The sequence below is a fragment of the Mastacembelus armatus genome, chromosome 18 (assembly GCF_900324485.2).
Source record: "Mastacembelus armatus chromosome 18, fMasArm1.2, whole genome shotgun sequence".
Classification (NCBI taxonomy): Eukaryota; Metazoa; Chordata; class Actinopteri; order Synbranchiformes; family Mastacembelidae; genus Mastacembelus; species Mastacembelus armatus.
Window position 1 is genome coordinate 3,893,638 of NC_046650.1, and position 24,018 is coordinate 3,917,655.

The 24,018-nt window shown below is 40.0% G+C and overlaps 1 protein-coding gene across 1 annotated transcript in view; it reads right to left on the bottom strand.

Annotated features, from left to right (window-relative positions):
- Nucleotides 1-24,018, bottom strand: part of nrxn2b (neurexin 2b) — a 368,462-nt gene that overhangs the window by 333,792 nt on the left and 10,652 nt on the right. The window contains exon 2 of the mRNA XM_026328570.1: nt 2,105-2,406. Within this exon, the coding sequence (XP_026184355.1) occupies nt 2,105-2,347 (243 nt within the window). The 5' untranslated portion in view covers nt 2,348-2,406. The remainder of the gene's footprint in view (nt 1-2,104; nt 2,407-24,018) is intronic.

Consider the following 24,018-nt stretch of genomic DNA (forward strand, 5'->3'; position numbering starts at 1 on the left):
TATTTATAGCATCTAAACCACAGCAAGACATGATTGCAAATGTTATTCGTCAGAAACAGAAAAGCAGGCTTAGATTATTACGCAACAATTAATACATTAAAAACATCAGATATCTATGTTGTTAGTTTGAAGGTTTCATTACTTTTTATGTGCAAACTGTGCCACTTTATGTACTGGTTGAATGCTGAGTGTTATTGATTATTAAGGCCTAACATATTTTAGGCAGGTTTAGACTAGAAATAAAGTATTGTAAAAAACAAAATACCTCATATATTTTAAGTTAGGTTTTCCTTTTAGTGTTATCCTTAGGTGTTTCTGAGGGTATGACTGAAACCACAGAAATGTGAATTCCTCTGTGTATGGCACGTGTGTTCAATGAGACCTCAAAGAATGGACACACTCATTGATTGGTTGGGTGTCAGTGCAGAGGTAAACATAGGGTCAGAGGTAGTCGATGCCATCGATACCCCTCTCCTTCCCTCTCTGAGTAGGGATGGTGCAGTGTAAAACTAGAGAGCTCTTTAACACTTAGGTCGCCTGTTATGTCAATAGAAATGACCTACTGGGGATTCAAGCTGTTAGGTAAGTTCATGAAGATTGCCTGGATAGCATGCTGGTTAGTTCTGGGTCATAGCAGGGGCTGACCACAGGCATTCGATATCTGCATGATGTTTTCATTCAACAAAGATTTTTAGAGACAAGATTTCTCCATTGACAGGAAGATAATTATAGTATGTCAGTTTAGCATGTGTGCATGTGCATGTGTTACTCATTTGCCTAATGGTCATTATGGCGTAGTTGGTGGTAGGTGTGTTGGCTCACGCTGTAAATCTTTAAAATCGAGTTGGCTTCCCAAACTCATTAAGCAAGTCCCACTCTGCTGATTACACGTAGCTCTACAGCATAACATATTTGACCCCTGACTGTGTATGTGTGTGTGTCTGAGATGGTGCATCTCAGTATATGTATGTGCCTGAGATCACTTGCCCTAAAGCCAGTACAGCACATGCTAATAAAACATCACCTCCACAAATCCTGGACTATTTCCATGTCTAAGTTACCACTGAAATATATAATAATATTATTGTAATATGACAGAAATTGCAGAGTGGTTGGCATGGAAATCTCTCCCTATAATTTAAGAGCACTTAGTCCACATTAAGAATCACTTTGCTCTCAGGTTTCCCTTTTTGCGTGGGGAGGAGTTTTTAAAAGTACAGGACTTTGATACTATTAACTGTTTTTTTTTTTTTCTTTTCAAACTTTCAGAGGATGTTTTGCAGGCACACACAAAGGAGTTGATGTACCATCTTTGTGTTAATGCATTCACATCAGGCTTTTTTGCATTCTGGGCCACTTACTACCCCCATTATTAGGTCTGACAAGCCATTCATTCCTATTACAATTGCAAAAAAAAAAGTGAAGAAGTAAGCACGGCAAGTGTAAGTGAAATTGATTGTATCTCACTGCTTGTATCTGCAACTGCCAACTCATGACCTGGTGCATCCAGACAGTCCAGTATCCAGAGACTGTGCTGTATGTGCTTAGTGCTTTTCTGTGCATGTGCCTAGCTGGTGGTTGTTTGCTTTCCATTAGCTGCGATTTAAGCTGTGTAAAGACATGTTGGGTAATTTGTTCAGAAAAGGTTTAAGTGCATTGTCACCTTTGATAATTTAGAATTCAGCCTATACTCGATTGTGCATATATACTGTGCAAAACTGCCTTCACTCGTTCATTAATAAAAGAAACTCACGATCACTGGGAATGTCGTCTCATTTTCACTTGGGCTGAGACAACTTCAGCCTTTACTTTTTAATAATTTTTAATATAAAGGTGACAAGGATCTTTGGTTGTTTTAGAAAAGACAAAGAAGCCAGGGAAGACAGAATAAACAAGGACCTTCTGTTTAACGCCATCCTAGAAAAAATACACTTTTGTTAATCTTTGCAGAAAGCAGCCGGTGAGGAGAAGGTGAGACAAACACTTCCTGTGTAAGAAAAGACATAAAGACAGTGAGTCTACAACAGCAGCAGAGATAGGGTGGGGGGTAGACAGAGGCACCACTCTGACCGTGGTTGCCCTGGATTATGTGGGCAGTGTTTACCTGGCGCAGGTTGCGGGTAACGCGCACGTCATGCCAGGCGTTGTCGTTGAACTTGCCATTAACAGGCTCCACCAGGGCCTCGAAGGCCCCAGAGCCCAGGTTGATGACCAGCCAGACTGCGCCGCTCTTCAAGGAAAGGTTTACATAATCAGCTGACTTGCCAGTGTGCAGCATGAGGCCGTTGCGTTGCAGCGTGCGGAAGGAAAGTGTGATCTCGTCAGTGCTGCTCTGGATTGGCGTCATCGACAGGTCGTAGCAGAAGAACTCGTTGCCCTTGAAGGTGGCCACTGACTCTTCCTTACCTGAAGGAGAAAGACGGTAGAAAAAAAAAAGGTACATTAAAAATACAACATAAATGCAGGATTATTCCAGCAGGGTCAGACTTCTCCTGATATTAAAACCAAAATACAACTGTAAACATCAGCTCTCAGTCTACAGTATATGATTAATGGGCTGTAATTTGACTACAGAATGAATATATAATTGATTAAAACTCTTCCTACCAAAAAGAACAGTTTTTCTTAGTATTAGCTTGCTTGGATGGCTGAGCTTCACTGTGAGGAATGAAACGTGTCTGTAGCTTGGTGTCAAATTAATCTGCTGAAAGAGTAAAAGTTTCTTTGTGCTCACAATAAATCTCAGTTTAGCTCAAGTGTTAATTCTTAATGAGGGGGAAGGACTAGTTACCCTTTTAAGAATTTTCACTTAGTTAATTTACCTTTTTCATGAAAAAACAACATCAGACTCTAATTATTGAACTTATTATTCAAAGCAGAGTGTTTTTAATTGTCCTAAAACTTGCCTGAAGGGGAACTTTAATAAAAGGATTAGAAAGCCTTACTCTGCTATAAAAAGTCAAAAATAATGTCCTTCAGAGAATTACCTCCTAAACATTGTTATTGTGCACAAGGTCATTAAACCAGCACAAGGACTAACACTGATGTAACATTATCATTCCAGGATCACATCAGGGATAAAACGTGTTGATTCATGATGTGAAAACCGATTCCAGTATAGCAACATTGATTGATTCCAATAAAAAAAATAAACTTGCGATGGGAGCTTCACATGGCAAAATAACTGGTGTAGTTTACTAATAAATCCTGAACAAATTAATCCAACATATGAAGAACCTTCAATGTAGCAATGCAGTGATAGCAGCAGTGTGAGAGTGGCTTGTGTAAAAAAAAAAAAAAAAGAAAAATTCTTTCATCAGTGCAAAGCCAACAGCTGGGTTGGGATTAGACAAGAGGAGAAGAGAAACAGAAAGGAGACAGAGAAAATAACAGGGAAAGCTTGAAAACCAAGAGCAGACAAAGAGGATTAAAGGAGCAACTCAAAAAAGCCAAACAGAAAGGGAAGGGAAGGTGTTGACAACTTTGCTAATGCCTGTCTGTCAGGCTGCAGCACATGGACTTCTTTCCACTGCAATGAGCTTTTCTCAGAAACTACCAGTCAAAACAGCCAGTTTGTACAATGGACACATGTCAAACAGCAGTCTAAAAGCAGCAGGGGAGGACACTGTGCATCTGTCAGTAGCCGAGCAAACACCTGCAGCTGTCACAACAGAAAATACTGTTTTAACACTTGCAGCAAAAATGCTTTTATCACACAAAGTGTTGACTCTGGAGCCAGTGAGCATGGGAAAACATTAGCACTCATAATATTAACTTTATTTGTCACTTTGACAAGACAGAGTAATACAGTGTTACAGCGAAAAAATATAACCGATAATTAATAAAGTGACACAAAACTCATCAGGAAAAGAAATCCATGTAGTCATATAAACAAAGCAGTAGTTTTTAGGTGATACTTCAAAGAATTTAAAGGAGTAGCTGTGTGAATAAAGCATCTTGGAGTTTCAGTGTCTGGACAGCGAATACTTTGATGACTTTAGGAACTGCAAGAGGTGCCTTTTCCGGTGACTTCAGTCTGTGCACTTGCAGATGTGGGCTCAGCAGGTCAGAGATATAGCTCGGAGCTGGTCCAGTTAATGCTTTGCATATAATTAATAGAATACTGAAGTGCATTGTGGAAGCAACAGGAAACTAATCAAGTGCTGCTAGGATTGGAGTAATAGCTTCTGTTCTCCTAGGCCCAGTTAAAAGGTGAGTACCAGTATTTTGGACTAACTGCTGACACTTGTTTCTCAGAGTTCCAAATTCAATTCAAAGATTACTCCCAAATTTCTGGGAGACGGCTTTACGTTGTGGGCATGAAGCCAAGCTTCGAATTGAATTCAACTGTCTGACTGAGTGCTGCATTGTCTATCTTCACCACAGTGTAGTTCGTAGGTTCAATAGGTTTAGACACAAACACTCAAACAATCACAGTACTTGGGTTGGTTTTAAAGAAGATTGTGGTTTGATTTTTGCTATTCGTACATATCAAGCAGCACTAACAACCCCTCGTCATCAAGGTTACCATAATAAATAGACACAAAAGGCTGTGGAATTGTCACAGATAAAAAAGAAACACTGGAATGGAACATCAGTGTCCTATGGGAAGGTCTTGTGTTTCCTTTCCTTTCCTGGACTCTGTGGCTTCATATACTATGTCACCTCAGCTCCTGCTTTGCTCATGTCATAACTACTTTGGATGCTAGAGGTTATCCAACTATATCCTGACCTTCAGCAAGAGAAAAGAAGAATGTATCACCACCAATAAATGCAAGTCTCAACTTTCTAATAACTCTTCCCTGCTTGGCAGAGATAGAAATCAACTGTTTGCCCCAACATTAACTGTGATCTAAAGTGACACTCCACTTCCTGTGTTCGTTTGCCCCTCTCCACCTCTGTTTCCCTGAGGGAGCCCAGATTGAAGAATCAGCCTCAGGTAATGAGGTTTAGGGCTGAAACAGGATGGAGAGGGTGCAAACTTGAACTGCCAAGAGGCACCTGTATAGGTGGATCATCAAATCTAGTTTATCCTGAAGTTCTATTACTGCAAAATCACTCCAGGATCACGGTGCATTTCTCTGGGGAGAGAGGCTGGGGCTGGCCAGAGGGGTTGGTCCGTTGGCAGACAGATTGAAAGCCAAATCTCATGAGCGAGTGAGTTTGCCACAAGAGCAATCTTAGGTCAGAGGAGAAGAGCGGTGATGGATAATAGTGTGGCCATTGGATAGCTGTGCACTTTTTACTGAGATGTGTCCCTGGACTACTCGACATGCAGCAGTAGGTTAATTACACAATTTCATTAACAACAAGTTGTACAGCTTCTGCATGAAATAGTGAGCAGAGTGGTCTTTTAAGTGATGTGCAAAATGCTATAGTTCTGGAACATCAAAGGAGGTGACAGTGCTCACTTTGAGACAAACACAGCCAAATAACATGGGTGCATTTGTAATGGACAACATTTTGTGTGTGTGTGTGTGTGTGTGTGTGTGGTTGGGGGGGGGCAGGGGGGTTTGGGGGGAAACAAATAGCATCCAAACAGAGACAGCTACTTAAAAGAACATTTTGGCTGAAATCGAAATTTAAAGCAATCTCAACTGAAGTGTGAATTGTCATCGAAAAAAAAGGCATCAAAGGAGAAAGAGAAAGAGATAGAAGGGAAAAATTACATGGAGCAAAAAAACAAATCCCCCAAAGAGCAACCTCCTGGCAGCGCCTGCTTGCTGATGTAGGAAGAACAAAAGCGTAGCAAATGGACCACAGCAACCATTTTCAATTATGTATTAAGTTGGACCCCCCTAAAGTACGGGCTGTTAACAGTAAGCAACAAACAGCTTGTGATTGCTTCCATGAGTTTTGTGAGACTGAGCTGCATGCAACAGAGACATGAGCTGCAAACAAAAAAAAATGTCTTTTGTCTTTTTAATGAACAGAAGGTTGGAAGGAGGAGGAGGATCGGGGAGTGACAGAAGAGAACGAGTTGTTTCGTTGCTGTATCAGTCAATCGGGTCACAATGCCAATAATGACCATCAATAAATGATTTGAAAACTAACACCATTATGATGTCTATTCCTCACAGTGGAGTCAGAGGGAAGAATAAAACAACACTGACGAGCCAGTAACAAATTTCAGTACTGTCAAAAAATGTACACTGATCCTTTCCACATTCTGAGTTGGGTTAAGTCATTTTGTGCATGTCCTGCACGTTCCAGGAAGTCAGTGATCCTCCTCCACATGCAGAGTATAATCCTCAAGACACAGAAGAAGATCACTTCAGCCCCTGTTCTCAAGACACAAAAACTAATACAGAGAATGACTCTTTTCTTTCTGTCTCTGAGACCACTTAAGCTCCTGTGAATATGTGCTTGTCACTATACATCAGTTTCTCCTCTTACATCAGCTGTACGTCTCTATCTCATCTTCTCACTCCCATGGTAGCACTCCTGTGATTACATGCACATGCACACTCGGAGTGTACGCTTTTCACTCCGATCAAATCTCTTTCCATAATGTGCAAGAGCCGACACTACAGCCAGCAGTAAAACAAGAGACACAGGCAAGCAGCACAGACCAAAGTGCTGTCAAGGTCTCATTTAACCTCATAGAAGTCCCTGACTACATTACAGAGATGACTCATTTGAAATTTAGCTACTCATAAGAGCATATTTGTTATTAATTAAATGTTAGGTTCCCCTGGTGTTACACTTAATTGCGGTTGGTGGACAAACCTTTAGTGCTGGGTATTTTTAGGGGTCAAGAATGATGCTCCCTGCATCTAGGTAGAGCAATCTAACTAATAATGGCCTCATAAATAAGCAAATGTAATAAGGTGAGCCTGCATTTATGCCCACATGTATCCACTGGCCATTCATGCTGCTTGTATTTCAGTTTAAAGGAACTCCATTGGATTTCAGAGTTCAGTGGCTACAAGACATTATAAGCTAAAGACAAAAAGGCAAAAGAATAATTCTACTAAAAAAATGAGCATTGCTGGATCTATTGATCGAAAGGATAAATGATGATATGCACACATATATAAACATAAACAATATCTAAACATAAACTCCAAACCTCTACTGGCTGTTTAAGAGCTACTCTCACTAGGTTTCTCTGGCGGCGCAATTTATGCTTCAACCCAGGAATAAGGATAATATTGCATATTTTAGTTTTCATTTCTAGTGTAACTTAGTTTAGACCACAAGCTTTCACTTGTGAATTTACTTGTTATTTTCTTCTCTCCACATTTATGCTTCACACCCAGAAAATCCAGTAACCTCAACAGCAACCTCTGTTATAGTCATTCTAACAGCAATAGCTAGACACTTTGCAGCAATTGTCATGTCAAGCAGTTTGCCCTCAGAGACCCCTGGTCATCATTGATCTTGAAAGGTCATTTCTGTGAGCCGAATGGTAAAAGAGTGTGGTGGTGAAGGGAGAGAGGATCAGGCTGGAATTCCAGCCATGGTGGAATCAACACCGTTGACCTGGGATATGTGTAATATATATAAAATCCTGCTGTAACTTCACTTGAAAACGCCACGCAACTATGAGCATCAAAATGTGTAATAAGTATGCTTTCTAGTTTCATGCAGCAGCTATGACTTAGGGTTTATTGATTGATATAATAAATGTCCACACTCTGAAAATACACTGTATTGTGATAAAATGTCATGAGAACACAAATCTGTGTTTGTCAATGCTGCCTGAAAGTGCCATTTTAGGCTCATCTTTGGTGGATATTACAGTAATAAAAGTGCAGTGCAGCATGTGTTATTAAATTGGATTCAGCTCAGACTGAGAGAGAGCAGGTTTAATAAGATGAGCTGCATGAATAGCTCCATCCAAACTTGTGTGGTGCATTAGTCAACGCATAATGAACCTTAAGATACTGGTATGTTGGCCAATTGGATTACATATTGGGAGTAATTAGGTAGTTAGGGGGATTAGAAAAGAAAGAATGGAATAAGATAAGTTTGTGTGTAAATGTGAAAACATCCACAATCCAGATGACCACATGCTAGAAAATCCACTTGTCACATCACATTATCTCAACGTTCTTAATACACACACGTGTGCATATGCAGTCACCCTCTATTAGCTTCCGACATGTGCCATTCACCCTGCAGCGTTGGAGAAACGATTCAATAGCAAGATGAGAGAGAGCAGTGGGATACGTACAGGGCATATGGAAGCTTTGATGCTGCTTCATGAATCAAACAGGCCTGCTGGGTCCACAGACAGCGGCTAGCGCCCTGTGTTAGCTCCAAGGCACAGGCAAATGCTCATGAACTCCTGGGATGAATTGCTTACATGCTTATTAATGTTAAGCCAGTGTAAATAACTTGCACACAAAAATAAATTACAACAAACAGACACATAAATATATATCAACTCAACGCATCTTCTATTTTCTTCCTTTTATCCACAGCTGTTATTCATGAGATGAGCAAAGTAAAGACAAAATAAGAGAAGTAAAAAACAGAGAGGAGGGAATGAAAGAAATAAAGCAAGCAAGAAAATTCCCATGGGAAAACCAATGCAACAGACACAATAAGCAAAGACGAGGTAATGCAGATTTTGAAAAGTGGGGCAAATTCCAGTGTCAGAAGTTGGTGGAGTAGGGTGCAGAGAAACTGCTGAGGCATGATGATTGCTTGATTACTCAGATCCCCATACACTCCCTGCTTTATGTTTCACTCCTCATGATTTTTACCTGTGCCCTGCACACACAAATCTAAAATGTCAGCTGTTCTTAACAAGAATGTGTGGTTTAGGCTCAAATTACTGATCTTGCTGATGGTTACAGGCACTGTGCTGTGCATTATGGGACACTGGCTGAGATAGGGCAAACACATACACATATATGGCCACCAGAGAGGTAAGCATACTTAATAGCTGGCATAGAATTGTACATTCGGTACAAGTCTGCTATAATGTTTTCCTTCAGGTGATAAGCCTTAATTTTCTTTTCCCAGCAGTACAGACTGTACTTGTGTGTAGAGGATTTCAGACACCTAACATGCAGTTTCAGAGTGCTGTGCAGGGTATAACACAGCTTTTTTGTTATTGATCACTCCTATTTGCTTTTTCCCATGTCCATCCCTGTCCTGGCCTGTGATGCTATCTATTTAGCTGTATTGATAATTTGTGACATATTTATAGATCTGTGCCTCCATGTTGTTGTGGAGCCACCGACACAAGGTTAAAATAGAAGAACACTGTTCCCACCCCCAGTTCTCTTCAATCTCCGTACTCGGTACATCTGGTGATTACTATAAGTATCGATCCATGGACTGATTGCAAACCTTTAATGGAGGAGCTATAATTAGCTGTCTGCCAGCTCATTTGCTGGAGGCCAAAGTTCTTTGTTGCACCGATGATTCGTCCCTCACTTAAAAGGTGGTGGTTGAGTCATGGTGAATGGGCTGTCGTACCAGTTACAGTGTTTCTTTTGTTTGGCAGGTGCTGCCAGGAGTGTCAATACTAAATGAGCTCTCTCTTGCCTCTTGGGCCATACAGATGCAAAATACTCAAGTCTGGCCAGGGTGTGGAATTTCAGAGCCTCACATTTTCTGGAAATGATACAGGTTGATAAAAGGCTAGAGAATTCAAAGACAGTATTTTTTTACCATTTGAGGTGCACTGTTGTGTGATAAATAGAAAATATATGAAAAATGGATATGTCCAAGCCAAACTGAAACAAATGAATGAAAAAAATAGATAACAACCTTGTTTGTGTTGAAACTTACGGAGGTAATTGGCATGCACTGTTTTCTATTGCAACATTTTAAATAACACAACAAAGGAAAATAGCACAGGCAAAAATACTGGGACTGACAAACCCTAACCCTAAAGAAAATTACTGCAATAAAGTCCTTTTGCAGCTCTTGGACTCCTACACTCCAGTTCTCTCAGGTTTGATGAGTGCCTTTTCCTAATTTCACTTCTTTCCATAGACTTTAAATTAGATTAAGATCAGGACTTAGCTGCTTCGTGAACAGTCCAGTGTTTTCCTCACGTAATCGTGGGTGGTTTTAGACATATGTTTTGTCCCATTATCCTGTTGGATGGCTGATCAGTTGCACCTGAATGAGCGACACTGGTCACCATCTTTCTCTCCGGAATGTCTTGATAATCTTCAGATTTTTATTGTTCTGGTACACAGATTCAAGGCACCCTGTGACACCCCACCCCCTAACATAACTGAGCCTTCTCCATGTGTCACTGTGGGGCTGTTATCATCTTCTGTGAAAGGTTTATTTTTTCTTTCCCTGAACCCAGAGCTGGTGTGACTAACCAAAAAACCTTTCCATTTGTTTCATCTGTCCAAGGGGCTTTTTCCCAGTAGCATTTTGACTTGTCAACATGCATTTTAACAACTCCACTGAGTTTTTATGGGTCTCTTTCTAAAGTGATGCCTTCCTGGAACTTCTTCCATGGGGCTTTGGAGCCAGGAAGCCATGTATGGAGGTTGTTCAATCTGAACTTAGTTGTCCACCGGGGGATATCCAAGCACTTTGGCTACAGTCCCATGCACATTATGATCTTAATAATACTAGCTACTGTGGTCACAGGAGCTTCTTAGAGATGGTCTTGTGGCCTTTACCGTCCCCATGCATGGTAAGTATTTTCTTTCTTATCTCAAATAACTTTCTTATTTCATTTCTCTTTTATATGCACAATGATACCAAATACCAGAATGCAACTTTACTCAACTTAAATAGGCAGAATGACTGAACATAAGACTGAGGACATGGGACACTAATGGAAGACAATAGTCTGTTTAAAAGGTCACTACAATTCACTATAACCACTTTCTGTTATCATATGCTAAACTAAAACATGTATGTACAGTATGTATAACAAAAGTGATTTTACAGTTTCAGGAGGAACAGATTCCTGTGAGGTATTGAGTATCAGTACCTTTAGCCACATCTGTATCTGCTATTCTAATCTACTTGGCTTTATTAGTAAAATTTATGTCTACAACGTGCCCATAGACTTTTTAGCCCATGAGTAATCACTCTAGTGGAGGACATGCATTTAAAGAGCCCTTGGCATAAAGACACTTGATTAGATTCCTTTTGCTCCTCCACCTTTAAATGTAGCTGCAGGTCACATTTTAAAAGTGCATAGTTTTTTTTATTTATTTATTTTTTAAATTTAATCCCTTGTGTAATTGCTTTGATTGACAGTATTTGAAGGTCGTTGGAGGAGTGTGCAGGTGACAAAAAAAAAAGAAAGAAAGAAAATTTTTCCGTGGAGCCGGTAATAAGAAAATGAATCCTGATTTGCATACTCAATATGTTCTTCACTGATGGACTAATACTATAAGTTGGGACACATGAACCTGATGTGGCACAGAAAACAAGGTTTGTCTCTAGCTGACTTGTGCTACTTGCATGCAGTAAATAAGGATGGTGACAAAAAATCTTTAACAACCTTTTTTTCAATTGATAACTAATATTTGACAACAAAAACATAATGACTTTTCATGAATTAAATTAGACAATCTATAAAAGATGAAAATCACTAAAATGGGAGCAAATGTTTCCTTCTGAAGACTAAACTAAGACTAACCCTAAAATAACTGCCAAAATCAACACTGGTTGCATGGTAAGGGGCAATGTGGGTTAACATTTTGGACTCCTTTACCTTGTGTCCTCTCCATAAGTATATATGGGTTTTGTTCTGTTTCTCACACTTTTCTTCTTGAGGGTAATTTGAGGTAGTAAAAAATAAAACAGATGCCTTTAATTGTCTGTTGCCTTGGAAACAATCCGTTTTGCATCTGCACCATCAGACTCAATGGCAGTGCCTCGTGACTCCATTCCACCTATTTGCCTCTCTCTTGATTTGCACTCCCTCCTCCCCTTGTCTCCTTGTTCATTTTTTCTTCAGATTTTCCTTTCTCCCACTGTGGGTGTCTGGCAGGTGACTATTATCACATTGCAGGTATTTTCAGTCTTCAGGTTCAACTGGGACACAAAGAAAACGTCAAATAAACTGACACTAACGATAGGCCCGTGTGCTCCTGAATGGCTGGCACCTCAGCCAACGGGGAGCTGACTGCATGACAACCTTAGCACATAATAAGCCCTATTCACTGGAGCCAGAACATACCCTTCACTTCCCCAATATTAGTCTTCCCATCATAAAGTTGCATGCACTCAAAAGTTGCACAGTATCATTGTTAGACATAGTTCTGAAATATCTTGTCTCTTTAATGTTGCAGTGGAAACTGACTTGCAGAGTTTGCACTGTCGTAATACTAGTAGTCGTGAGTGTAAATGAAAAAACCTAAAATCAAACGTTTTCATAGTCCTAATATATGCCCAGTGAAAAGGCGTTTAAGGACAGTTGTCTACGGTTAAAAAAAGATATTCTTGTTTGTGCTGTCAAACTGTGGTTTACCATAGTTCCTGTCTGACACATATGGATAGACATTCTCTGCTACAATGATCAGAATAATGTTCTTATACTTTTATCTCAGCAACACAAAAGAAGTCCTGTGAAATGCAGAGGTATGGATTTTTTTTTTTTTTTTCCAGTGGCTCCAGTGAGCATTGGTTGGACTGGGCTCATTAACTCTATATTGAACTGTGGTTTCACAGAAGACACAACCAAATTAGCATATTTGCACAAAGGCACTTTTAAAAATAACAGACACATGAGAGTGTGGTCTGCAAGTATAAATTAATCTCGAAAATGCATTATGGATATATTAATGTGGAAAATAAACTGCTTAAAGAGAGACAGACATTAAATTTAATGAAATATATCCTCTTGCAAGGTTTACATCACAAATTACTGTCAGTAAAGCGGGGAGAAAATAAAAACAATGAGCTATTTATTTAGAGGGGTGTGTGATGTTGTTTTATATTGTATGTGGGTTCTTTAATTGTGTGCGAATCCTTGGCAAATTGCCTGAAGAAATATTCATTGTAAACTGCTTTACTTATTAATATGTTAATGTCATTGCCAGCAGAAGAATGGTGTAGTGTAGCAGTTTTGCTGTGTGTGTAAGCCCATCATTAAATTAAAACCAATGAGTGCTGCAGCCCTGAGTTGGCCTTTCCTTCAGAAAAAATCAAAAAAATGATCCCAGACCAAGTGTGATTTCTTCAGGGGGATTCTCAGTTATTGATGACCTGTATGTGACAAGACTGACAAGACAAGACAAGACAATTATCCTGTTCTTCCTTCCCTCCAGTGATGCTTTTGACATTTTGACACCACTAAGCCAAGTTCCATGTAGTGGTAACTCCAACATGCCTGTGCAGTTCAATAAACACAATTACCTATACTGAAAGCAGGTGAGTGTTTACATTCCTGAGGCATCACTGGTGACTCCTACCAATTGGTCAGGGTGCTGTGTGGGGTTGGTACTAGAGCAAGCACCGCCCAAGTTCACTTCCCACAACATAAATCACCCACCTTTGACTTGGCAATTGTTGTCTATCACCTTGAATTTGCATGTACTCTATCTATCGCATTTTCTAATGACAAACCTGCCACTCTTTATTTATACTAGTTGGCATGTCTGTTGGTGCTTTGCAAAGTTGGATGTGTTGGCTCCTTTGGCTTGTGTGGGTTTGAAACCCGCTTTACAGTGTCCATGCATTGCACTGACTGTTGGCTACATAAGTGAAATAATGCCATATTTCACTTTGTGCATCTGCTCTGTCTACAAGCCACAGACGGTCGGGAAGAGCACTTTTTTTTTTTTTTTTTAAACCATAACATAAAACAGAGACGCATGAGAATAAAAAATAGCTGACACGCCCACTCTCCCTGAGCAGAGCGTTGCTATACACACACAAACACACACACAGACACAGTATTAACAGACACTGCAGTGCACAGAATTTTTCTGATTGGGAGAAAACAGAGGTAAACAATTGCTTAGGATGCAGACTGACACTTAGGGGGAGACAACTGTACATACCCACACACTATTGTGTTTCCATCATCATTTCCTGGACAGTTACCCTAACCTTAACCATAACCTATACTTGCCTAGTAGTGCCAGCTGTCACTTCATAAGAACACTGATTCCCCACAGTGTGACTGTGTGAATAGACTTATGTCCCCACAACACGAATAATACTAGCCTACAAATATGTGCACGCACACACACAGACACACACACATGCAAACAAACAACAAACAACAGGTTTAGTTTAGGTCAAATTTAAGTAAATGCCATATTTGCGAAATGTAATAGATAGTCCTGAATGTTGGACCACTAATAAGGTATTCAGTCAGCTGAGGAAGAGTTTTAATGAGCAAAACTTTTTGTTAAAGGTGTCTGACCTCTTGAACCTGGTATTAAAAAACTGTGTAAATGCCCACAGAGGAGCTGGAAAACATGGCTGTTTGTAGACAAGCAGAGAGTTTGGTACGAGACAGGGGAAGGAGGATTTGGCATAGTGTATGTGGCAATTTTTAAACTGTTTAACAAATAAGGGTGGCATGTCAAAACTGCACTGTAACAAATAGGCATCTGGCAAGACAACCACATCCACCCATGTGTTACTTCAACAGAATCCTAATGAAGCCCATGATTTAAAAACTAAATGCTGGAATGAGCCAGTCAGTGTAGGTGGATGTGAAAAACTACAGTTAAACTTGTGAAAGATTCCTTTTTAAACTTTTGTGTCTAATCGATATTTCTCCTGACATTTGAAGGTGAATGTAAAATTATCAACTTGAAGAGTTCTCTGACTGGACAGCAAACAAAACACTAGAGCTTCAATAGGATTTAATCCGTTGATGTATTGGAAACCCTTTAGCTAAATGCTAACCTTTCTCTCTAAAGGCTTGTCAATGATGGATGTAGCAACATGAATCAGCCCTTATGGCATGCAGTGAGCTAACAGCACCAGCTAGGTGAGATAACTGCTTCCCAATATTGGATTAGAGAAGAACATATAACCTTTTGCTTTTAAACAGTTATGAGAATGCAATAGGTTAGTGTTTTCCATTAAATGTCTCATGAAACCCCTTAAGGTCATTTAAATTTCACTACAAATACAAAGGAGAGAAAAAAATGAAGTTCTGTGTAGGGTTTACTTTCCCCATAATTCAAAGTTTAAGGAAGAAAAATGAATGAGAAATGCTTTTGTCTCCACCAACACATATACAGTTATTGTGCCTCTGAGAAACAACTTCAATCAGTGCAACTTGGAACATGTCACTATAAGACCATCCATTCCCTCGTAGAAATGAATGAGTGATGCTTAATTCTTTAAAAGTAGGTTTAAAATAAAATGGCAAACAGCAACAGTAAACGAACAGTCTGAAAAGCATCAATTACTCACCTACTCAGAGACACACAATGCACATCTGCTGTTGGTTTGACAGCTACCATTTCTGAAATCAAATATGTATGTATTTCTGTGTGTGTGTGTTTTTCATACACTAACCTGCAGAAAATTCTTCCCTGACAAATGTGCATTATGTAAATTGAAAGACACAATACATATAGTAGCTGTAGGATTATGACAATTAAATTTTAATTGTGGCATCTGCTAAACAAATTTCGCCTGCACAAATAATTTGTTTCTCAGAACAATTTCTTGCATACTTCTTTAGCGTTTTAATCATCACCCTCTTGCCTGTACTTCTCTAACTTAATCAGAACACTCCCCCTCAAGCTGTCAAGGCAGGGTAGGAGTATACCACTCTAAGACAGGCCCCTCAGTTCTCCCTCTACTGCTGACTTGGTTTGGGCCATGCAAAAACACAGATTTTTGAGCTCAGTACTGTTAGTTATAGCACGGTGTTAACTCTGAAATGTTACTAGACCACCAGGATTCCTCACAGTCCTCACAATCATGATTTGGTTGTTCCACAATTTGATGTTGATGATCTTATCATACCCCCAGCTCACTGGTTTCCTATTCACAAAAAGCATTTTAAGCAACAAAATTTTCAAATCAAGTGATTTCTTTACTTGCCAGCTTTAACAAACAACAATAAACATCATCATCAACTGCTTGCATCCATGTGCACACACACACACACACGTCTAAACTCACATCATTACTCGCACATGCATAAACATAACACATAGCTTGTTCTAATCAACAAATGAGTTGTGATGTTAGTTGATGCTACAGTGCCTATTGACAGTGAACTAGCAGTATGGGTGATGGGCTGTTTGTCTAATAACTGAGGCTGCATTTCAATTTCACAACTCAGTGAACAGCCTGCTTAGCCACACAAGACTGATATGACACCAGGCTTAGCAAGAGGCTCTATTTGTGTGCGCCTGTACGGGTGCTCAGGATGATAATGGCAAAAAGTCACACAATAACCTCATGGTTCGCAGTGATGACTTCAGCTGTTTGAGCCAACCTTGAAACAGGTTGAATACAGGGAAACTTGTTAAGATGAACAGACACATGCACACACAGAAATAAGAAAAAAAAAACGAGCCCCCTGTTTGGTCCCATGAGGCCTCCATTATATTAGTCAGGCTTGAAAGTGACTTTCCCCTTATTCTTTTCCCTTTAGGCCTAGCCTGTGTGTATCACGCAGACAGCACTCTATGTCTGGTCTAATTAAAGGCTCTAATTCACCGACTCCCCCTACCCGTGCCTCTCCTTCTCTTCGTGTCTGTCTTCTGTGTCTGTGCAAGTTTGTTTTTCAGTCTTACACAGAGAGATTTCTGCAGACTTCTGCAGTCATATCAGCCTGTCCTTGCTTTTTTTCACAAAACAGGTCCATGAGCAAATACTCTAAATGTGGCAATGCAGGTAATATCAGTTCCAAAAAAGTCTAAACCTATAATGTGACCAAACACCCATCAGGTGTTTGCATAGCATACAAGATTCACATAGCAGAGTTCTCCCCTGAAACGCTTGGCTCAGGTTTCCATGTCTGAATTTTTTTTGGAGAACTCTGCCTGTGGAGGAGCAGGACCCTCTTTATCACTCTATAAATTTGTGTGTACAAGAGTTCTGGCATGTTTTCTAATCGGTTCTTTAGGTATTTAGTTATTGTTTCTTGAGAACTGCTGCTAACAAAGGAAAAATGATTAGCACAGCCAGCAACAAGATCACACTCCACTGTATTGTTCTTTCTTTCTTTCTATCCTGCAGTTTTTGGAAAGAAGCTGCTGTGATACACAAAAGCCTGGTGACAACTGGGACAGCTGACCCACATTTAAAATATACACATACCTTTTTTTTAACAATGCTTACATATGAGCTACTGTAGTACTTTTCATGTCTCAGCACTGTCCATCTCTGCATCACTGCAGCCCCCTACTTCTGTGTCTTCCCACCACGCACGCACACACACACACACACACAGACACACTCCTATCCTGCTCTCCAGTCATCACTTGCCTCGGATTTAAGGACACACACATCCTCTGAAGGCAATAAGTTAATTAGACATCAGGCCCTATCTGTCTCACTCCCTGCCTCTCCATGACTATCTGTGGGCTTATACGAGTATTGCTGCATGCTGTTTCTGCACACACTAACATTTCCTCTGCACAGTACTGTGGCCAGTCACTGATTATTATTATGTGTGCTTCAGTATGTATGCGTTTCCTCGGGCCTGTGGGTATGTAGAGAGCCTGCTAGGTTTCTTCCATGCATACACAAAACAGAAGAATTCTTGCCCAAGTTTGTTTTGCATTGGCAACTACAGTTCTGCACATTCCACCTATTCCCTTAATGTGAGAGCAGCCCCATCACAGCCTTGCAGAAGACGTGACTCTGCTGTTACTCCTGTGTCAATGTCACAACTCTTTATGCTGACACATGTGAAGTGTTCCCTGAGGCTCAGCTAGCTAACCTTGAATGAAGAGCTACAAAGATAAGGTACGTCTGACACCACAGGGTGTACTGTGACAACTCCAGCCATTGTTTCGAGCAAGGAGACAGTGACAGTGTATTGCTGTGCAATATGCAAACATTCATGGGATATTCATTGTAAAAATATAAGTGTGGTCAGAGTTACCATTATTTAAGTAACAACAGTATAGTTGGGGTACACATGTTGAATTGAGGACAAGTCCCACCATGAGTCCAAGCCTGGACTGGAAGTAACAAATACAAATGATTTTGTTACTGTTATTAAATAGCTTTTATTCAGTCAGCAATTGCATTTTTACTATTCTGTTGTGGTCTTATACTTAGATAGTTTACATTTCAAATTTTAATTTCCCAAATTAGTGATTAATGAAGGAATAATGAGGAAAAATCAGTGGATAGTAGTTGTAAACTGATGCTTGGCTCAGAGAGAGTTCATGTCTTAATGCACTATATTCTGTTGCTGGTTTAAATGAAGTCTACTAAGTCTGTTTTTACTAGATAAATAAAAGCAGCTCATCACAAGATGCAACAACCCTGGAAAATTCCAGTGTTAATGCTCCAGGACAACACAGATCAGTCTGTTAGTGTTGGTTAGTGGCCTCCCACTCAGGGCAGTCAGCATCTGCTGCTCCACAGTATGCTACGATGCTCTTCTTTTCATTTGGAGAATGGACCATGTGGGGATTCCTACTTAACTTATCTTGATCTTTGTGAGAGGAGAGGACAGGAAGGAAAAACAAAGGGCAAACCAGATATAGAGCAATATATCTGTATATTTTCTTTGGTACTGAGATTGCATAGTGGTTTAATAGTAAAATACAAACTCTGATTATGCTTGTGAGTTTTGAAGGTGGAGAAGCAATAAGAAAGCCCTTATATGAAGAAGAGAAACACTATCTTGTGTCATCCACTTTGAAGAGATTGAGAATTACAGTTTAAGAGAGTGATGAATTATAGTTTAAGGAGTTGTTCTTTGCTCTGATGTAATAGGTTCTGTAGTTCAGTGGTCGGGGAGAGAGGGCAGGGAGAAGAGCGATCAAATAGCCTATTTGCTGCTTTGTTGTTTTTTGGGCCTCTATCCAGCAAGATGTTCAGAATAGGGTAAAAAAACGATTCTGCAAGCTGCCTATCTCCTCATTATTTAAGCACATCTAGTTTAATTTACAGTGGGAAGAGGACTTTGAGTAATATTAAACAGTTTTATGCTTGTTTGCATCTGGGGTTGCACAAGTGTGAAGGAAGGGAATATGTTATAATGCAAGGTATTCCCTAAAATGAGAGAAGAGAAGAGAAGAGAAGAGAAAAGAGAAGAGCAGAGCAGAGGGGTGTAAAGGAAAAAGAAATTTTTAAAATAAAAGCTTGTGTTCATTTGGGAGTTGAAATGGGAAACTATTTGCCTAACTGAGAAAGATGTTAACCTTTCATCTCTCTTCCCCTTACAACCAAACTCACAGCATCAATATTAGAAAAGATTCACTGTTTTCTTCCCGTATCCTCTCATCTGAAGCACCCCCCTCCTCTCACCTCCAGTAACCTCCATCATTCATATTTCATTAATATTTTAGTACTGAGAACCCCTATCTCACCGCCTGCCCTCCTTCTCTGTCTTTCTTGCTCACACAGCGCAAACTGATCCAAAGAAGCTCTGACACTAGTAATTAAAGAGTTATTGAAATTAGCATTGACTGGCCATCTTGTTGCTGCCGAGTGCCAGCAAGGATTCTCTCTCTGCTTTGATCGTCCAAGTTTTCTCTTTATTCTATTAAACTCTGCTCTTGTGATTGAGTCAGTCACACAGATAAACAAACACACACTTGCTAACACTGCACTAGCACACATTCTAAAAATGCCAGATCACACTGCCTAGCAAATTAAAAATGACGTGCCTGATTAAAAGAAGGGAATATTATTTGCAATTTCACATATGACACATTAGTGCAGTTTTAGTTTTCACACATACACACGTGCATGTAGTGTTTGTAAATACAAATACTGGTGCATTATTTACATCTAAATAATATGATATGAATATTCAGCATACATATGAGTGTAATTGGTGATACTAGATGTAGCAGGCCATCAAAAAGAAGAAATGTCCTGTGTCTGTGACATCTCCAATGCCCTACCTCCACACCCACACACTCTTGCTCTCTGGCATGTCATATTTCCCTCCATTTGCTCTCCACACCAGCATCCCTGCATCTCTCCTTGAGTCCTCTCGTCATAGCCACATGGAGCGACGTGTTATTTTGTGCCCCATTCTCTACACTAACCATCTTCCCACTTCCGTGCCCTGTATACAAGACTGCCTGTGTTTCACATCCCTACAAGCTGGTTTCCTTTGCATCCCTGCAACCTCTCCTCTGCAGCCCTCACTTCCTCCCTCCCGTCTTTTTTCCCTGCTGTCAAAGCCCATTCTCTCCCTCCTCCACCAGCTGCGTGGAGCAGAGGCCCAGTGTGCCAAGTGCCATTTGATTAGCCTCTTTCTGGCAGCCACAGTAATTGCGTGGACATTTCCTCTCCTCCTTCTTTCCCCCTGTCCATTTCTCTCTTTCTCTTTTTATCAACAGAGCTGGGGATGCATCATCATCAAAATCATCACCCCTCTCACTTTATATCTCTTTCTGCATTCTCTCCATCATCTCTGCTCTTGCTGTATTTCCCCCATGACATGTTTTCTCCTCCTACAACTCCCTTTCACTATTCCAGAAAAACATACATAAATCCTTCCCTAATCCCTGTATTTATTTTCCAGTGTGTCCTTCCCTTCCCCTCCCGATTTCTTTGCTCTTTTTTCTTACTGTCACACCCTTCCATGGACATCCCATCCAAAAACTCACATCTCATCAGTTGAGCTTAAAAGCACCAATGCCATAAATTCCCCAGATATGAGGCAAGTGAAATGGATTCAGCACCTGATCACATTTAGCACTGCATATACAACCAAATGAGCCGTGAGATGGAGAAATTTCAAAAGAAATCATGAGACCAGAGTTGGGCAAGAAAAGGCTGGAAAGAAGCTGTTGTATAAACACATGCCTAAACATAGCATCAGCAAAACAGAAAGGCTGTAGCACTGTAACACTGATCATCACCCTTCAGTATGACACAAATAATAATTCGTAATAATAATAATAATAATAATAATATCCATTCCCTAAACAGACAGTTCATAATACTGCAATTTTCCAGTGTATGTTTATTGCACTACACCTTCAATATAATGAAGTGTAGAAAATTCTTTTTTACATTTGTCAAACAACAGGTCGGCAGCTTTGTCGGCACCACAATGTATCCAAGGCCTTTTAAGTTACAGTGTACAACGGCCCTGTAGGAATGCAGTGACAAGGCGATGTTAGAAAAAAAAAAGCTCCTCTGTAAAAATACACCTGTTTTATTAGCCAGATCAGAAACACAGTCAATGAGCTCTCGGTGAATGAATCCAGCTGTCAGCATTCAAGATGCAGGACACACTTGACAAGGACTGTGAGGCAGACAGAGGGACTGAGTTTCTTCTGTGCCACAAAGATAGAATTCAAATGTACAGCAGCTGATGTTCGGAGCACACACTGAGTGGTGTTCAGCTATCTTTGAGCTGAAATTTCAGGCAAGAGAATGGAGGGAGATCTAAGAACCACCTGAAAGTGAGAGTAAGGTGTATGCATGTACGTGTGTGTGTGTGTGTGTGTGTGTACACAGGAAAAGATATAATTTAGCTAATGCTTACAGTGAAGAGCGGGCACTGTCCTTTAAAGCTCTGAGAACTATGCACCTGCTATAAAAAATCCTAAAATAGTCTAAAATGTGTTTTTTAGATATTGATACATTTATTCTCTTCCTTCCTTTACAAAACAGACACATACATGTCAAGTGCTTTCCTAAAATCTGACACTTAGTGGTTTTGGCATGGTTGACTGGGAGGGCAGCTTTATGAGCAAGGGATGAGCGCAGGAGGGTTTGTGAGTAAGCACTCCCTGTTTTTAGTCATCAGTCTCTACTCTACTCCACTTTTGCACAGTTTCTCCCTCATAAACACACAATGACAAACTCCCATGTGCACAAACAATGTCACCACTGCCCAGGAGGTTCAGGATTGTGCACTTCACAGACTGACAATAATTTCACTCGTTGACACCTACAGCTGCGTTTGTTTTGATAACCATGAGTAGAAACACAAATTTTAATCTGCAGATAACTGGTTTACACCCCCAAGTATGTCACAAACATTTATCAATACATATCTATATTCTGTACAGTATATCAGATGTGATGGGGGGTATTCACCTAAATCTGTCACAGCTCTGTGGTATTTCAGCCATGGCTGTTTTTGAGAGGCATCTCAGATATATGCAGTGATCAGCTCAAAAAAATGCCAGCTGCATTTCTGCCACTTTTCCTGAATGATGTGGTTTACAGCCAACCAAGTGGTAAACGTCTGTATAAATATTCATGAACAATGAGAAGAAAAATTTATAAACAGTGCTGCTGGAAAATGGTTACTCTCCAAATGCAGTTTCTATGGCTAAAGGTTAACTATAGCTGGAAATATAACGGAAGTAACATGGAGAGTAAGATCAGCAGCAACTGCATGGTAAACAAGTTTATAATGAGTTCTGCCAATAACAATCATTTGACAATTTCATCCAATTTGGGAATTAGACATTCAGAACAGGGATTCAGTGAATTAGATGTACACAATTTGGCAGGCTGGATGAGCATTACTATTATGTTTGTGAGTATCATGCAGTACTTTAAAATCAGCCAGACAAAAACATATCTTCTGATTTAGCTTTCCTGTAAATGGCTATGTGACTGTCCAGTTCTGAAAACTTTACATTTCCACTGTAATCAATGGGATTCCAACTGCAGTAAGGTGCATTGCTTTCTTACTGTAACACTAAAGTATGTAAATAAATAGAATACAATCTACTAATTGAAGAGACAGTAGTAAACACATTTAGCAAATTCCAGTCTTGTGGTGTTTAGACTCTGCCAAATCACCAGCACCCCAACCAGTCAATGAGCTGACCAAGTGAGAAGCTGGCAGAGTTGGAGACCGCTGTCTAGCATATCCTCATGTGTCCACCCTGGCGTGACCATTCCACCAGCCATCAGGAAGAAAGGTGCCCAACCAGCCAGATGCTGAACAAAGACCATGATACTACCAGAGCAGCTACACAACTCATTAGTAGAATGTCAGCTAATTATTTGAACATATGCAAAAAGGCTTTCACAGCTGAAGGGTGGCACATTATGCAGTGTTCAAAATTTGGCTTAGATTCGAGGAATTTTCCTGCTCCTCTTATGTTTTATCTCTCATGCAGGATGTGTTTTTGTGAATTTTCAACTACTATGAAAACGTGGTTGATAATGGAGGTCTCTAAGCTAGTATGTAAAGCTTTTTACAAACCATTTTGGTGTACTGGTCATTGCAGAAAACGAGCTGAAAGGGAGAAAAATCATTTGACTCCCCACTTGCATGCTTAGCTAAAATCTAGTCATGCAAGATGCCATCAGCTAAAGGAAAACACCAAGCTGTGAGCTGGTAAGCATTTAAAAAAACATTTTTCAAGGCAGAACAGGCCTCACCTTTTTTTGTTTTGTCCAGTGAAAACCAAAATAGAAATCAATGTGTCTGGGGCAGCATTGGAGCACGATGCATTAATGTGGAATCAATAGCTAATGTCACAGTCATTTTTCCTCATCCACCTACCAACAGAAGCCAAGAGGAGGGCAAAAGCTGGTGTGTACCACTGGGAGTGGCAGAGGGTCAGTGGGCTGAATGAGAATAATGACTGCATAGGGCATGCTGGGATTTCTCAAAAATATAAAACAATCAGGCTGATTTTGTACACAGTTTATGCCTCTCTTAGTAAAATATCAGGTAAATATTACAAACCTTTTAGCTAATGAGCATTATTATCAGGCTCAATATTGTTAATCATTAATGACTTACTGGTGACAATACAATTATAAAAAAGAGAATAAATGACAAACAAAATAAAATGAACTATGAGAATAAAGCAGTTTCCATGTAGTTCTTTTGTTTTTACTAGTCCGGCTCTGGTGCTCGTTGGGGTCAAAATTGTGAAAACACTTGAAAAGACATTCCATCACAACAAGAAAAAGGGTTTGCTGGAGATCACACAAATATATCAAGCAGACAGTGAGGTCGTGACGTGC